We start from the raw sequence: 16,709 nt of genomic DNA on the forward strand, positions 1-16,709 counted from the left end.
TTTGATAAAAGAAATATTCGGCTGCCCTCAAATTTCGATGCACATCGTTGTTATGTACAATGAAACAAGTGCTTTTAAGGCAGACTGAAGTCACTCACGATCTTTTTTCGGTATACCCCATCTCAAACTTACAAGAGCTGCCTGTCCGGCTGATGGCCGTTGACGGGGGGGGGGGGGGTTGGACGGGTGAGGGATTGGTACGCATTCATAACGCATTTTGTGGACTCTCTTTTCATGCAACACCAGACGCATGGTCTTAAATTCAAAGATCACCGGGGATCCCCTCCTACCCATCCACCGGCAAATTCGCACTTGTGTGTTTCAAAGCTATGCCCAAAGAGGGCGTCGCGCATGAAAAGATACCATCATTCTCTTCCGCAACGTGTCATATGTCCGGACAATAGAGCATGAAGTCCACACGCCAAAATCAAATGTCCCACCCCAACCCCTCCCCTTCCCTCCCCCCGTTTAAACCCGACGCTCGGACGTCGGGGTGGGATGGGGGCGGCCAAGGGGTTGAAATACGACACGTTCGGCTAATGACCACTGCGACCGTAATGATCAAACCAGTGATTGAGCGAATCGAAAATGGTGCGGCAAATGAGCCATCATCTGTTCACTGATGACGGAAGCTTAACTCATGCTCAGCTCATTATGCAGACGCGCATTTACGTTTTCGATGCATCGTGATCCTGAGTTCAAGCGAAATCAACATGCGTGGCTTAGCTGCTTGCTGCCATCGGCTTTGGAGTCTGAGTCTGGGGTAAAAAACTTTGCTCTTGGAGTCTCCGGATATCATTGGCGAAGCGAAGTCCGTCAGCGCACGGTACGGCAATTACTTTTTACGACCAGCATCTGTCGTTTCCACTCGTTGGTCCATGTGGCGGCTCGTCCCCGACCTCAACAACGACCAGCGGCGCCCGTCAAACGCAGCATCACAACCCGGCTTTGGCTCTGGCTCATCTGACGCATCCGGCTCTGACTTTGACTCCAGCAGCCAGCAGGCGGTCAGGTGTCGGAGGGTCGTCGGACCGGGGTCCCCCTCCCTCCCTCCTGCTGTGGGGGTCGGGAGGTGTGGGGGCGGGACGTCGTTGGCCATGCAGGCTGGCGTCCGGTGCTGATGCCACCCTGACTGGCCGGCGGGGCGGAGTCGGCTGCGAGTGACAGAGGTCAAGTCCCTAGTAAATGGTAACGGTGGGTGGGGCCTCATAAATATGATTACTGGTGGGCTAAAGAACAGATATCTCGCGGCACAAATAATTTCGCTTTATTTTATTCAGTTGGCGTCTGTTTGGTGATTTTGGCCTGGAACTGGTTACGCAAGAAATCCCTGGCAGTGAGCGGCGGGAACCTGCAAAGAGAAACAAAGCGCGAGCAATTCCAGTGTGTGTTTGTGCGGCGCTTGATGCGCAACATTTGCAGCCAATTTTCAGATGCATGCTGTCGACGTCAGCGTTGTACTTCGCACTCCAGGAAAAGGAAACGAAAACAGGACGCTCCAGAAAATCATCGACGTTGGTCAAGTACTGGTTGAGCCCAGTCTGGCGTGCAGACCTCCAACATCGCCACCTGAGCGGGAGCAGCGATACCCTAGCCTGGGTGAGCAAGCGCTGGTTACGTCACGCGTGACGTCACGACGCCTGTGGCTGCAGAAGCCTCGCCCTGGTTTCCTGTGACTCATACAGCGGTCAAGCCGACGCCAGTCCCTCTACAATAAAGTGTTAATCTGCCTTTTATATCGGAGATGAAAGTGGCGCTCGCGGCCTATAAAACGCGGCAGTAAATGCACGGCGTTCGAGTCGGGGCAGCACCAGATATAATGGTAGAGTCAGTTCGCGGTAGCAGATATCAAGGTAGGGTCAGTTCACGGTGGCAGACGCATTGTAGACTTCTCCTGCGATACAGACGAGTCACTTGACTCCGGAACATGAATGACAGGCAGCCAGTACTTACCCCTGCTGTGCCACAGACTTCAGGCACCCAAGTCTCTTCTGCCCCTGATTGGTTTTCGTTTAGTTCTGTTTCTATGGGCCTGCTTGCGAGCATCTAAACGGCCATGCGCACCATAAACCCCACGGCATTTGGTGAATCACGAGCGTTGGGGTTTGGGTGCTTGTGTTTAAACTTATTCCACATTTCGTCCAAAAACTCATCTCCACCGGCCTAGTGTTTAAAAGAAGCAATGGCCAATTGCAAGACACTGGAGTGTACAGTACAGACCTCATGTTGCTGTACCCTACGCTTTTCCGCCCGTTGTAAAACCCGTATGTGTATGAACGAGTGGGGGAAGGGGCATGGCTCCCAGATTTTCTGAATGCTTTACATTGTTCCCACACAGATGCATGAAAAGTATCGACTTCAGAATTAGCGCTGCCTTCCCAACCCCCCCCCCCCCCCCCACACCTTTTGAAGCTGACCTGCACCTCCGGGTAGACTGGCGTCCCAAGTCCCACAGTTCATAATCTGCGCTGCGTTCAAAGCTGCTGACCGCCGCCAACCTCGTCTAACTATGCCCCCGCCCCCAGATCCTCCTCATTGTCTTCCCCAACTTTGACAGGCCAGACCTGCCATGTCACCGCCAAGACGGCGGCGGCGCGGCGGCCGGCCTTAGGTCCCGGGGTGGGGGGAGGGGGAGGGGATCGCGAGCGCGTCTCGCATAAACCCGGCCGGGCGGTGACATCAAAGGGTCTGCCGGCCGGCGGACGCCTCATTTCAAAGGGAACGACTTCACCCCCCGCCGCACGCACGTGGTTTTCGCCGCCGACGGAGCCGGACACGCAGGAGCGCCGACGGCCCGGTGCCGAGCATGAAACGAGCCCGCGCCTGGAGGTCGCGCGCGCCGGCGCCAAACCGACCCGACTCGCGTCCCCTAGACAGGGCATCATCGATGAAGTCCAGAGACTGCTCGCGGCTCGCGGGTCACCTGCCAGCCGTGCGACTGCAGACCGCCGACTCCTCCTCGGGAGGAACCTCATGCTCCCAGTTGCTGGTGTTGCCCCTCACACTGGCTGTGCAGGCACCCAGATCGGGAGAGACAGATAATTTGGGCCGTCAAAAATCAACTCATTGTCGCGGCGGTTTACACCCTCGGATGTTGCATTGCTTCCTGGATCACTTTCAGTGTTTGCTGGTGTCTGTCCATGACGGAAAGCCAGCTCCTGAGGCGGCGAGGGATTGCATCGATTACGTCGGCGGGTGATTGCATCGATTACGTTGGCGGGTGATGGCGCCAATTACGTCGGCGGGCGATTGCATCGATTGCGTCGGCGGGTAATTGCGTCGAACGTCGGTGTAGTAAGAGAGAGATCTCTACAAATGATTGATCTCAAGCATGATGAATTGTGGGTCTGAATAGGACTGAGAGGCTCTGTAAACTTGGAATTGGAATCAGACTTACATTCAGTTTAGATGAATTAATGCTCAGCACGGAAGAACGCGGTTATCAAAGAACTCAACCCCTTTTGAGCCTCTTAATGCACCTCGCTTTAAGCTCATAGCTGGATCAAGCCCGAATAAATATGATTATAACTGATCCATTCAGGGCATATTGAGAGAAAACGCATGCTCTGAGAGGGACATGGTTGGGTTACAGATTGCAGGTATGGCAGCCTGTTAGGTTCAGTGGCTAATGCTGGATTGGTTGGTTTCGCCTGAGCTAGATTCGGCTCGTTTGTGGTGTGTTAGGCTGACTTGGCTGCCTCCGTTACCTCAGGTTTAGTATCGGCTGACTTGGCTGCCTCCGTTGTCTTAGGTTTAGCATCGCGCCCTGAGTCAAACCACTGGGGATCATGCCCCCTGCAATGCTGGTAAGACAGGCCACTGGCTCAGCAACTCAGGTCTCCAGTAGGTGAGCGCTCCCGCATCTTCTCTGTTAAAAACGCGGTTCTGCTCCAGCATACCAAACCCCATCCTGACTTACCCTTCCAATCTACAGGACGGAATGACTGGGCATGGGCGCGGCCTCATGCAACGCCCAGCCGCTGACGTCAGCTGATGAAGCGGTTTGGGCTGTGGCACGTCTGGTTTGACGTCGGCCACATTGACCCACGTGTCCTTTGCGGCGATTCACATGCCAGTGCGCTGACCTGCGAGACGTCAGGTCAAGGTAGGCTATGCATCGTAAGGTCGGATATTCCAGTGTAGGACCAGCTGGTCCGTGTAGTTAGCTCCACGTATGGGCTCGATCTAAGCGACTGGCTTTAGATAAAACCGGGTCAGGTCAGGTTTGAGCAGGTTTGAGCAAGTCAAACCAGGTCAGGTTGAGCATATTCCTTTAGAATCGGCCTCATGGATTGATTCTGTCCACTTTGGACTCCAACTTGCACTCAGACTTAAACCAAATTGACGAGACTAAGCTAAAACTAAATTTTAAAAAAAATAATGACAATAAAGTAAAGCAAACGATAGAAGCCGGCAACAAACATAACGTCAACCTATCGCAATAACTGAAGAAGCCATGAGATCAAGATCGCATTTTAAATCAGGAACGGGATAAAGATGTCACGGAGATGTCATCTGCGGCTAATTAAGGAGTGGTCATCTGCGGCTAGTTAAGTAGTTACAGCTAGTTAGTGTCTGGAGTCATTACTACGCTTCTTTGATGCATTGATTTATGTTAGGATATGACCAGTTGCAGTCCTTGTCCCCGACGACCATTAGAACAGACGAACTTTATCATTGGATATGTTTACTTCAATGATTCACACATAACGGACGATATCTGTCTAGAGCTCAAGATCTTGTGACTCGAACTGTGGAGTTAACGAACTTTGGCTCGGCCTAGAGTCCTGAGGCTCGGACTAGGACCAGGACTTGTGAAGTGATTCCGATAACGTCAGAACCGATGACGTCAGACCAGACCGTGTCATCCGGTTTGACATCGACAGTGACACTCACACCAATGAGGTTTGCGGCTTGTTTGATGCCCTGGGGTCAAACCCAAACCAGGGTCAATGCGCATCATCCGACCTCGGGGTTGAATTTTTATACAGAAATAAGTCAGTGTCGTATCGCAAGATCGAAATAAAATGTCGCCGCATCATAAGTGAGAAGACGTCGGATTGCTAAAGTTGACCGTCGCTGTTTTTGTCGCGTCGGTTTGCCAAAGTTGACCGTCGTCGTTGATTTTCTGATCTTTTATACTAACGAGCGTGCATGCACTGATTTCAGCAACGAAATAAAAGCACGTTATCATGTCATCGCCCTCCTTGCATTACCCCCACATCGGCCTATGGCAGCCCAGCTTTCTGAAGAGCTGAGGCTTCCAGTTAAACGACAAAAAGCCGTGACTGTTTGCAAATGAAACGGCAGACAAATAAAAAAGGAACTGTATGCTATTTGTAATGATGTAAAGGAGCCACCAGACAAACCAGTATTTTTTCTCCTGCTGACGTCTTTTTTAGAAATAGAAAGGTGAGGATTTTGTGCATCCGAAACATGCTTGCTTGATTTTGTGCATCCGAACATGCTGTGACCTGCTTGGATAAATTAGGTGCTTAAAACAGGTGTGATCATTGCGGTGCTGTGTACCGACAGATTTGGATTTGTTTTGTTGTAATGAAGGGTGTAAGTACCAAATGTGTGCTGCTGAGGGAGAACATTGTTTCGTCGCGTCCTTTATGTTCAAGTAGTTTCATTGAAATGTGGAACACCGGTCCCTGCCGCTCTCTTTTTGTTATCGTTTGAAGGTGAAAAACTGAAATGATGTGGATAAGCCATAGAGAATACTAGCACTGACTATGCTGTGGAGTGTACGAGTGCAATACATTACTTTAGCACGCTCTTGCCAAAATACCAGCCCTATTAAGGTGTGAATGCGCGTGATCAAACTGCTGCATACAATTCCCTTAATAATCCATTTGGGCAGTGGGAACAGCAAGCCACGATGGCTTGTCAAGGCTACAACTTGGGTAGAGGCTTGCTCCATATGGGCCACGAAAAGGGCCTAAAACTTTAAGAAATGTGGTGCTGCGTTTCATTACGCATGCACTTATCACTGTCTTAGCCATTTTATGTGAGCAAGCCAGTGGGGCTTATCAGTGTTAGCGTCAGCGTCAGCGTGTCATGCGATTGTGCCGTACCTGTGTAGTCTTACATGTGTTCAGCGAGTCCTCAAAGTCCTTTTGCAGTATAACACATGTTCTGGTGTTACTACACCCTGATAAATATTCGTGAATGAAGCAGCATTATGGCGGCACAAAATCTGTGCCGTACAGAATTAGCGCCGTCAAATCGGCAGCAAACGAGACGAACAGCGGGGGTATTTTAGAAGGACGGCCTTTAACCAATGATCACCTGTTACAACCAGATAAAGTAAATGCTTATTTCAGTTGAACGTCAGCATCCTTTGGTCAGATATACATAAATGCATGACTCTGAAAAGGCCTTGCCTTTCTGGCATGAATACCGCAGATGGAACCTTGGCTGCCCTCAGCACAATGCATGGCGTCCAAATTTTGTCAAGATATGTCATAACTTTTGCGCGGGAAATTCACCCAACTTCATCCTTTTAATGCCGTCATTGTTATGCTAAGTGTAATGGCTTGGCGATGAGGTTAGGAAGCATGGGACAGGCCGGAGTGGCATTACCATTGCATAAAAACAGGGTTAAGAGCGCTGCCTTAGTTCTGCTAATCCAAAGTCTGCCGTTTTGAAAAGATTAGTTTATTCCGGAGTAAGAAAGCAAGTCATCAGACAGAACAGCTGAGTCAAAAAAGCATGTTCGATTAAGATGCCAAATTCGTTACGGTTATGTAAATGTTCAGCACTTGTATGAAGGCCGACTGCTGTCCACAAACAAGCCGCTGCCCGGAGTAGCAGAACGTCTAGTCTAGCAAAGAAAACCAATGCAACCCAATCTAACAGGACACTTGACTGGATACAGGGTCTCATGAACCTGGACTGCAGGGACCGTATGCGGCATTTTGCAATTGCGGGTGGGGGAGGGGAAGAGAGCACAGCGCGACATTTTTGCCGTTTAATTACCTCCGTTTGTGTATTGGTAGTCTATAGCTCACGCGGCTGTCTAGCCTCTGTACAGTACAGCACGTCAGCCTAAATATCATGGACTGTGTGTCCAACATGCACGCTGAATCAGTGTCACACGAGCGACGGGGTAAAACCCGACTTGCTTGCCCGAGAATCAGCCCCCAAGGCGAAGCAAGCCGTCGTACTACACGGCTCACGATGATCCTGCCAAATAAAGGCAAGAGTGGTATAGCTCAATAATCACTTGGCTTTTTACTGCCACCTGTTACAAAGACGGGAACAAGATTAGCCTCATTGCACCTCCCCTGAAAAGTCCATTTAATAATGGAAACTTTCATATCGTTGTGAGCGATGTCGTCACCCGATCGGCAAACTCACAGATAATGCAAGGCCTTATATTGCCCGTGGTACAAGCTTTGTGGACATTTAAGCCGACTAAGAACAGCCTAATTGTGTTTCATGTTGCGATAAAACCATGCTGATCGGGCACGTCAAACGCTGCGATGCAGACAGGTAGACGGATTGTCTCAGCCTCGGTTCGTCCCGGGGCAGGTGAGTTTTGTTGCGGAGGTGCGATTGAATAAGTTTGCTGTTCTAGGTCCCTCAGCGCTTCACGGTTGTCATCCTGTAGAGAAGGAATTCAGATACCTGATGTATTTTACGAACAACAAAACCGCTTAGGGTTGCATATAAAGTCACATAGCATACCGTACTTATAACAAAGTGTTTGTGACATTGCAGTCTGGACACTGTCCATTTGTCATGAACTTCATTCTCAGTATTTTTATGCTTGTTTTCGTACGGCTGTATGCAGCTTCATTGTCACCCAATGACCTGTGTACCTCGCTGTCAAAGCATGATCAGGATATGTGATTACTAGCCACAGAACGAACATGATCAGGATGTGTGTTCACTAGCCACGGTGGGGACATGACCAGGATGTGTGATTACCAGTCGCAGTGGATACATCGTCAGAATATGTGGTTAACAGCCACAGCGGGAACACGATCAGGATATATGCCAATTACCTGCAGTGTTTCATATTATGCATGATCAGGATGTTTGGTTGCTTGCCACATACAAGTAACCATGTGAGAACACAACAAGCATATGTGGCTACGAGCTACGGTGGGAACATGATCAGGATATGTGGTCACGAGCTACGGTGAAGCATAATGATTGCATACCGCTGTCTCCATTGAAGAGTAAACCAAGTCTGCAATGCCATCTACCGGCAAGTTGTCAATAAAACGCCAGCCGCATGGCGCTGGCGACCCCGAGGGCCGCAGAAGTTGGCTCGCCTGTGGTCAAAGCAAGCACCACAGCCGTGCAGAGGATCTCGGCTGGCTCGAGAGACATTCGCAGGCCTCGTAAGTCAGCTCGTTTGTAGTTACGAGCGGTAGAAAGAGTAAATAATTACCGGTAACCGGTAAACCAGTTACCTAGTAAACCAGCAAGCAAGTAAATCAGTAACCAGTAAACAAGTAATCCCGTAACCAGTAAACTAGTAAACCAGTCACCAGAAAGCAAGTAGCCAGTATGGAGAAGCCGCGGCACCGCAACCAAGCGGACGATCTTGGCAGGAGAGATGGATGCCGTTTGGCACCCCGGTCGTCACGCAGCCACCGGCAGAGAACACCGCCAGGTACAAGAAGTTGCCGCCGCGGTAGGAAGTCCACTGCCGTGCCAGCCCAGCCGTGTCTCAGCCGCCCAGCAGCTGGACAGTCCGCTGGCCGCAACATGGAGTGGTGCGCGAGTACAATTGGCATCATTTTACGTGCTCGAGCACAAGCAGCTTGGTAAGGTCCGCGTTCGCCTTCGTCTGTTTGTTTTTAGTTAACTTGATAACTAATACCGTTTAACCAGTGACTCCTGGTACGCTGGGGGTCGAGCATTTTCAGCATGAGAGCTCCAATTTAAAACGCCTGAAAAGTGCGTACATTCCTTGCGTCAAACCCGAACGCGCGTTGCTAGAACCCTGGGTGTGATATGCATATTGCCAGAGCAAGATGCAGCCATCAGCGGACAGACAGGCTTGCACCACTGGCAAAGATGGTGCCCATCAGCGGCTCGAGGCCCGTGCCCTGATTAACTGCAGTGGGGAACAATAGCTCAGCCCCGAAAATTGTGAAAATATCCCTCGGTGGTAGAGGTCGTTGGACCAAGCCGAGGAGCGTTAAAAAGGCAAACCTATCAGAGTGCATTTGCAAACATCTTGCGAGCCGAGCTGAGTGAATGCCGTGCAGAGGCGCTGCTCAATGACTTTTAAGTGGGCGATGACATCACACCACTTGCACAAATCCAGGGGATTAAACCCCGCTATCTCATCCTCATCCACGAAGTCAAGAATGTGATTGGTCACTTTAAACAGCGCACACTTGCCGAATGTCGGCGGCGGTATGCAATAGCATTAGCGATTGCCATTGGGCAGTTTGGCTGCTGACTCGTGGCCAGTTGGTCGGCAGGTGTGTTTGCTGCCAGTCATTGCAAGCATCAGCCTTTCCGCTGTGCGCGATGGCGCCCTCTTTGAGGCCCGCTTCGCTAATCTGCCTTTAGTGGGCGGAGCCACGTGTCACCGCCGCGGCGCCATTGGTCGGCCTGCGCTAGGCTCCGCCCCCACGGCTGGCGGGGACCGGAGTTGTGTCGGCTGGGTCAGTGCGTGCGCAGAACGTGCAGGGCGCGGCGTGACTTCCGAGCTCTGGACTGGTAGCGCGCGTTCGAGCCAAGACTGAGTGGGCCGGAGTCTGTCGGGGGCTGGGCCGTGAACTCGTGACTCGCCGGCGGGTCGAGGTCAGGGCGCCGGGCTCACCTCGACCGTTAGACTCCGCGATGGTCGAGGAGGCAGCCCCGCCGCGCCGTCGGCAGGCGTTCGCCGATGAGAACCTCTACCTGGAGCCCGTGCTGGCCCCGTTCCTGAGAAGGGTGAGTGAGCTGCCGCTGGACCGCCTGAAGCGCCAGACTTGACGACCGTGGCATCGACCACGATACATCATTCACAGAATCTGGTGGCATTTGTTCGGTAGTGATTCGTTTGATTTGATAGCCCGCTTGATTTCGCTTGTTTATGCTTGAGCGATAATTGCATTCATAGCGCTCGCCGGTGAGTAACAGGGGCACCGTTCATTGGCACAAGGTCAGGAACTGGCGGTAACAGGAAAACCGTCTATCCCGGTCATGACATGGCCGATAAAGTGCCGAGTTCATCCCTCTCGGTCCAGCCATCAGCCCTCGGGGCTGGTTAGGCAGGGGCGGCTCCAGGTCCCTCGGTCCAGTGGTACAATTAAGACCATCTCTGACTAGTGAAGGACGGTCCGCAACGCCAGGTCATCCTCACCGCTCTTGCCGCACGACACCAATGACGCGGAACGATGGGGAATGCTTTTCGAAGCGACGTGATTGCTCCCTGAAGTGACGCGGCTGCGGCTGTTTCACTTCAATGTGTCGTTTCTCTTTTTGCGTCAGAGGTGTGGACGATGATCTGAGAGCACTCTGTCGCAAAGCATAGTTTTGCGCGACACGAATTTCCGACCGCTGTTCTGGTTTGGTATGGGTTTGGCTGCATCATGAGCCAGTAGCGTGGCCGAGGGACGAGCTTTGGGGGTCATGCCTTTTGTAGGTTGGGACAGGGTTCCTGGTAGCGTAGGCTCCAATACTTTTTGGTAGTTTAAGACGCCCGTTGGACTACTGGAGCATCTCAAAGTCCAAATCATCAACACCGGAATGCTAGAGCATTTAAAACCACCTTCGAGTGAGCAGAATGGGATCTCGGGTCTGAAAATCCACCTCCTTAAACATGGGCCCAGAGAACAGCCAAGTGGCCCCTTGACCGAAACGGTTCCCTAGGCTCCGATTTGGTCCCCTCCCGTGCAAAATCCTGGCCACGCCGCTGCCGAGAACTGGAAGCTTCTGCCCGCGGCTAGCAGGAGCCGACTCGGGGTATCCAGCGCGTGGTGCAGGATGTGTGGGGCTGATTCGCTGTTTTTGGCGTCAATTACCCTACGTCCCTATTACAATTGCAACAATGAACCTCGCAATGACTCTGCTATGACCATCCACAGCCCCGTGAAAAATTATTTGCTGACGTTGGCAATAAATGTCGGCGTCTCTGACAGCAGTCTATGCTATGATACGGCCAGCTTGATAATAGCGTCAGACCCGCGGGCAGACGACCCATGGTCATACGGTTTCAAGCATGTGCAAAGAACGGCAGGTGCTTGCCGGGCCGCTTTCCTGTGGAGACGTTGACCCAGTGCTCTTTCACTCAAACACGTTGCATGGGCTGCTCTGCCGCGTGCCCGGGCGGGTACAGACACCGCAGTCCCGGGAGAGCACTGCATTGCAGCATGAATGCCGAGTTAGAAGCATCTGTGTCGTTCGGCGTGTGGTGCCATCTGTTGGGGACAGGCCGAGTTACAGTGATGGAGGGCACCAGGGGAAGGGAGGGAAACAGGACAGAAGCAGCACCCCGAGGACTGCAGGCCGCAAGAGGCCTTCCTCTGCGCTTGCGCAATTGCAACGATATCTCGACCAAGGATGGGCCCTTCAACCCAATGGCCTTAAACGTATCACGAAGAACCGATTAACATACAATATATATATATATATATATATATATATATACAAAAGCGTCGTATTGAAAGAGTCCGGTGGTTTTCAGGTCAATTATTCTGTTACTGCTGGTGTCGTCACTGGCTTTGTGAGCTCAAAGTGCTTTCCACCTACGCCAATCAGAGACGGATTTACTGGTCTTTTTACAGACATCTTGTCGCAATGCAAAATTTTTGCTGACGACCGAGTTAATCACCATACAGGCTCGTTAAGTTTCTTGCTTATCGTAAAACAGCGGGGTGTGCTCTCGATCTTATTATTTGTTCGTGTCCACCTGATATATTGAACCGACAACATCAAGTCACGTTGCATTAATCCACTCCGTAAATTTGGTAAGGGAGTGTGCCCTCCCCCTCCCCCCCTCCCTCCCCGGGTGCTATGCGCCCACGCGCCTGACCAATTTTGTGTGCACATCCACACGGCAGAAAAGCAGAATCTACGATTTATCTGTAACTAGCCTTTGCTTTGCACAATGTTACATCATTTTGCTCGTGGAAATACCAAGCAACCGTGCTTCACATCCAGGAGGATTTCTCATGAAATCCCGATGCACTACGCGAGAAACCGTGACGCCTGTTCGCGGTGTTTTCCAAATCTGTGCAGAGTTTGGCCAGCAAAATTGTCACGAGGAAGCACGCAGCCTCTTTTCCCCTATCCAGATTTGCTTGGAAGATTTTGGATAACTTGGTGCATATTTAGTTGTTTGTAGAGCCTCGATTTTTGGCATGAGAATCAAGATAAAAGCTGGAATTATTACTCACTGGAATATAAGAGATAATGCTACGTCACAGAAGCGTTGCTTTGCCTTGTGAGTTGGAATGCGCAAAATTATCAAACATGCCAAAGAATAACCCAGCAAGTGCTTTTTTCCACGGATTTGGCCGTCTTTCATCTTAAAACTGGAGGAGAACGGGGGGCACAAGTTGGTAGGCTGAAGCCACCCCCACACCAACAGAAAAGGAAACAATACCCCTGTTGAGCCGGGTTGTTCGTACGCGCTGAGTGCTGCACTCACGAAGACCTGACCGGGTCAGAATGATTCTCTCTAACCCGTGTGTTTCTTTTTTGGCCCAGAACTCTTTGGAACCGCGGCATTTAGCACTAGAATGATTACCGCAAGTGGTTGGTAATTGCTCGTCCCCTGCGATTTATATGTATCCTATGCTTCCCTCCCGAAGCTAAGCCAACATCGCAACTTAGGAGACATGACCAGAGATTGAGCCTGTTAACCAAACACCAAGCATCTGGGTTAAAATCCCTGCTTCTATCACCGTTTCGGTACGATGGTCACAGTTCCCCCCCTCCAGACCTGAAACTGCTCGCCCTCTGCGGTACCGGGACTTCCCGTCCCGTAACACCCGTGCCTAACCGCTTTCAGACGGAGGTGCCTCTGGCCAACCGGCTGCCTGACAACGTGGTCGTTACTCTGGAGAAGGCAGCCCTATGGAAGGCGTTCTGCGCTCGGACCAATGAGATGATCGTGACCCGCAAGGGACGGTGAGTGACACAGCCAGTGATGTGATGTGTGATGTGAGCGGTGTGTCACACGCATTACGCCAGCCGGTGATGTGATGTGTGATGTGACCGGTGTGTCACACGCATTACGCCAGCCAGTGATGTGATGTGTGATGTGACCGGTGTGTCACACGCATTATGCCAGCCAGTGATGTGATGTGTGATGTGACCGGTGTGTCACACGCATTACGCCAGCCAGTGATGTGATGTGTGATGTGACCGATGTGTCACAAGCATTACACCAGCCGGTGATGTGATCTGTGTGTGATGTGTGTAAAATGGTCGTCGTCGTTGGCGGCGGGCAAAGCAATCGTTGATGGTTGATTTGAATTGCGTCAGCGGCGCCAGTTTAAGCCGGCTCGGGAGCGCACTCCGACAAACTTCTGTATAGCTCGAAGTACTTGCATGTCAAAATATTTTGCACTTAACCATGCGGCACGTGGCCCGTAGACTGTGCGATGCATTTTGGCGGCGGCAGCGAAACCGTGAAATATTGGGGGACAGGGTCGGTCAATTTTTGAGCTTTTTATTTCCGTGCGACATCCCCGTTCCACCTTCTGAGAAAAATGTCCAGTTTTCCCACATGAGCCCTCAGTTCGTGAAGGACCGGGCAACACAGTTTCATTGCACCGCACGCTTAAATTCCAGGAGCGATGAGCGCTGTAAAACGTGCAGAAACCTCGGTAAGAACGGAATCCTAAACCAACCCCAGTCAGTTCCAGATTTTCCTACATCATGAAAATTGATCAACATGCTAAATTGCCATGAGCGCCGTGTAGGACATCCAGGGGCTTATTCCGATACTTCAGCACTTCAAAAATGTGATCGTGGCAATGGCCTCACCGTAGCCTGGCTGCAAAGCGAAAAATGTGAGCACGCTCAGACGGACACTGAACGTTCGTTTTCGGTGAGCGGTTGATGCAAACTGCGAACTCCTGAACAGCGTGGTGGACATTCTCGTTACATTCGCTTTACTGCATTATTCACTTAACAGAGGCTTGGTTTGAACCTGTCTGATTTCCAGCTTCATAATCCGATGTTTTTGTCTGTTAACGTAGCTCTTACGTGCTGCGCTGCATCCACGAATGATGCCAACTTTTCGGACCATTGCGGTGCAATCTATATCCCGTTATTTGCCGATGAACAGATTCGTGCTGTTTCTAGTTTGACATACATTGTAGTGGAAAACCTCAATCACCATCAAACATAGCTATGGTTTTGAATACGTCTGGCTGCATTTTGCCGGTGGATTCAACACAACGGAGCAATATAGGAAGCCCGATTTCATGTCAGGCTTCAGTAATACCACTTGGGGTTTGCAACGACATCACGACGTCACGGCAACGACAACGACCTGCAGATGCAATAACTCGACCCGACCCCCTTTGTGGGAGGGAAATTTATATATATATATATATATATATATATATATATATACATAACATCCATATATATATATATATATATATATATATATATATATATATATATTTGCCTTCGATGTAGCCGTGCCGTATAGCTGTACACCACACGACCACTTCAGCGATGAAGGAAGAGATAAAGATGCAGGCAGCCCAGCGGGCTCACTGAGTGTTTGGGAGACCAGAGATACGGGGCTCGGATCACCGCGGTGGCCGCCCTCCTCCTCCAGGGTCAGAGGCAGATGACGTCATATAGCCTGAGCTGTCGGGTGCATCGGAAGGTGTCAATGACCGATCAGTATGGAGGATGTAGTCCAGTAATTGGTCGAGGAATCCGAAATGTTCATGTTGGCTGCATCTTAAGCCCACACACATAAACACGTGTTTGTGTGCCTGTGTGGCTTTATGACATATCACACACTTAAGCACATAACACGCCTGTATTAGAAGTCACTAACATGTTTTTTACGGCATAGGGTGTGTGCAATGAACGTGATGCTGAAGACTAGAACCAAATTAAAAAGTGATAGGCTGTGAATGAGAGTGGTCCCATCGCTTAAAATTAAAAGGCAGCGCTGGCCCTCTGGGGGTCGCTGAGGCACTGACACGGACCTGACCGTGCAGACAGATGCATGGCAATGGTCTATACATGTTTTACACGTACTCCCAAGCTAATTAAGCTCTCATATGACGTTTAGAACTATGAATTGCGTACCATGTTGACTCGTGTCGATGCAATACACACTGGCATGCCTCAGTTTGAAATCTGGTGGCGATGCCAAGCAACGTGGCTTAAAATGTCGTGCTCTGGTCAAAGTGAAAGCTGGATATTGGTTCTAGTCCAAGACTCTTAGCCGAAAACACTGGCTTAGAATGGTTCAGGCATGCCTTGAAGCCCAAGTTTTCGGTGTGTTGCCAGGCGTTGCCAGGCGTGTTTCTAATGAGGAAAACGACAAAAGCGGCTGAATAAGCGTTATCGGACTCACATGTTATGATGTATATGTTTGAAAGAAAAGAAAATGAGTGTTTCACAGCAGATGCATGGGACAACGTGGTCTAGGTTAGGCTGAAGCTATGAAAGGCATTAGATGCGTTACAACAATCGAAGCTTTCTTATCAGCTAAAGTTATGAAATACTTACTACCAGTATGAAATACCTAAAAAGGTACTGAAGTGGGCTCTTAAGTTTGGTAAGGCATTGCCATTGTATCGTACTGGAAGCACCGCCACGGCCATTTTTCTGGTTGAGAATGCAGACCATGGGGATTGTACTGTAAGACAATTCTCAACCTAAGCAGTCTGGCCCAGCTGAAATGCTTTCTAGGAGCCGAAATGTTTGCAGACTCCCATCTTCGCTTCACGGAGCTTTCAGACACAGGAAGCACAGTGCTGGGTAAGTGTTCTTTTCAACTTGCAGGGCATTTGCAACCAGAATATTTGGTAAGACAGGTTTTGTCCCACAAAGCTGTATTATGAACACGACTACACCTCACCATTCGATCAAAATGGAAAAAACAAAATTACCCAAACGCTGAAAGGCTGAAGAACACGGGCCGAAACCGTTCCAGATCTCGACATCTCGACAACGCCGAGACACGAAATCAAGTCACTCTTACTGGGCAGAAGACGGAAAATCCGACTGACAAAAGCCTGTGTCCATGCATGCAGATCAGCATGAGCTGTCGCGCCTAAGTAGCAGGTCCGCCTGTTTTGGGGCGTTTTTAGCGACTGACGTCAGATTTTACAGCTAAAGCAGATGCTGACATGAAGGTACCTGCACGGTGTAGCTGAATGCTCTGACTACGGCTCACTACCGAGTCTTCAAGCTGTCCTACCAACGGGTACGCCAGCAACTGATCAGAAATGGACCAACTTAGCAAATTTAGAGTTACAACTTAGGAGACCAACAACGTCACGTTTTTCGAAATCCATCTCGAATGCCAGAGACTGTGGCCCTTGCCTCGAGAGACTTAGCCTGGACAACTACATGCACGAGCTTTTGTATGCATTATAACCAGCATCCGTTCAACATTTTTGCAGTTATCATGCCACTTTGGTCACAGCTGCTTAAACCACAAATGGTTGCAAATCGATCGACGTTATCGCTTTGAATAATTTATCGGCGCCGATTACAATTACCAGGCCTGCCGAGACATGGCGGGTCTGTTGAAGAGCAGC

The 16,709-nt window shown here is 50.4% G+C and overlaps 1 protein-coding gene across 1 annotated transcript in view; it reads left to right on the plus strand.

Annotated features, from left to right (window-relative positions):
• The first annotated feature begins 9,776 nt into the window (after positions 1 to 9,776).
• Positions 9,777 to 16,709, plus strand: part of LOC119095274 (T-box transcription factor T) — a 28,988-nt gene continuing 22,055 nt past the window's right edge. Inside the window, exons 1-2 of the mRNA XM_037218133.1 lie at positions 9,777 to 9,909; positions 12,974 to 13,092. Of these exons, the coding sequence (XP_037074028.1) occupies positions 9,817 to 9,909; positions 12,974 to 13,092 (212 nt within the window). The 5' untranslated portion in view covers positions 9,777 to 9,816. The remainder of the gene's footprint in view (positions 9,910 to 12,973; positions 13,093 to 16,709) is intronic.

This window comes from Pollicipes pollicipes, unplaced genomic scaffold, assembly GCF_011947565.3.
Source record: "Pollicipes pollicipes isolate AB1234 unplaced genomic scaffold, Ppol_2.1 Scaffold_4219;HRSCAF=4965_pilon_pilon_pilon, whole genome shotgun sequence".
In the NCBI taxonomy this organism is placed as follows: Eukaryota; Metazoa; Arthropoda; class Thecostraca; order Pollicipedomorpha; family Pollicipedidae; genus Pollicipes; species Pollicipes pollicipes.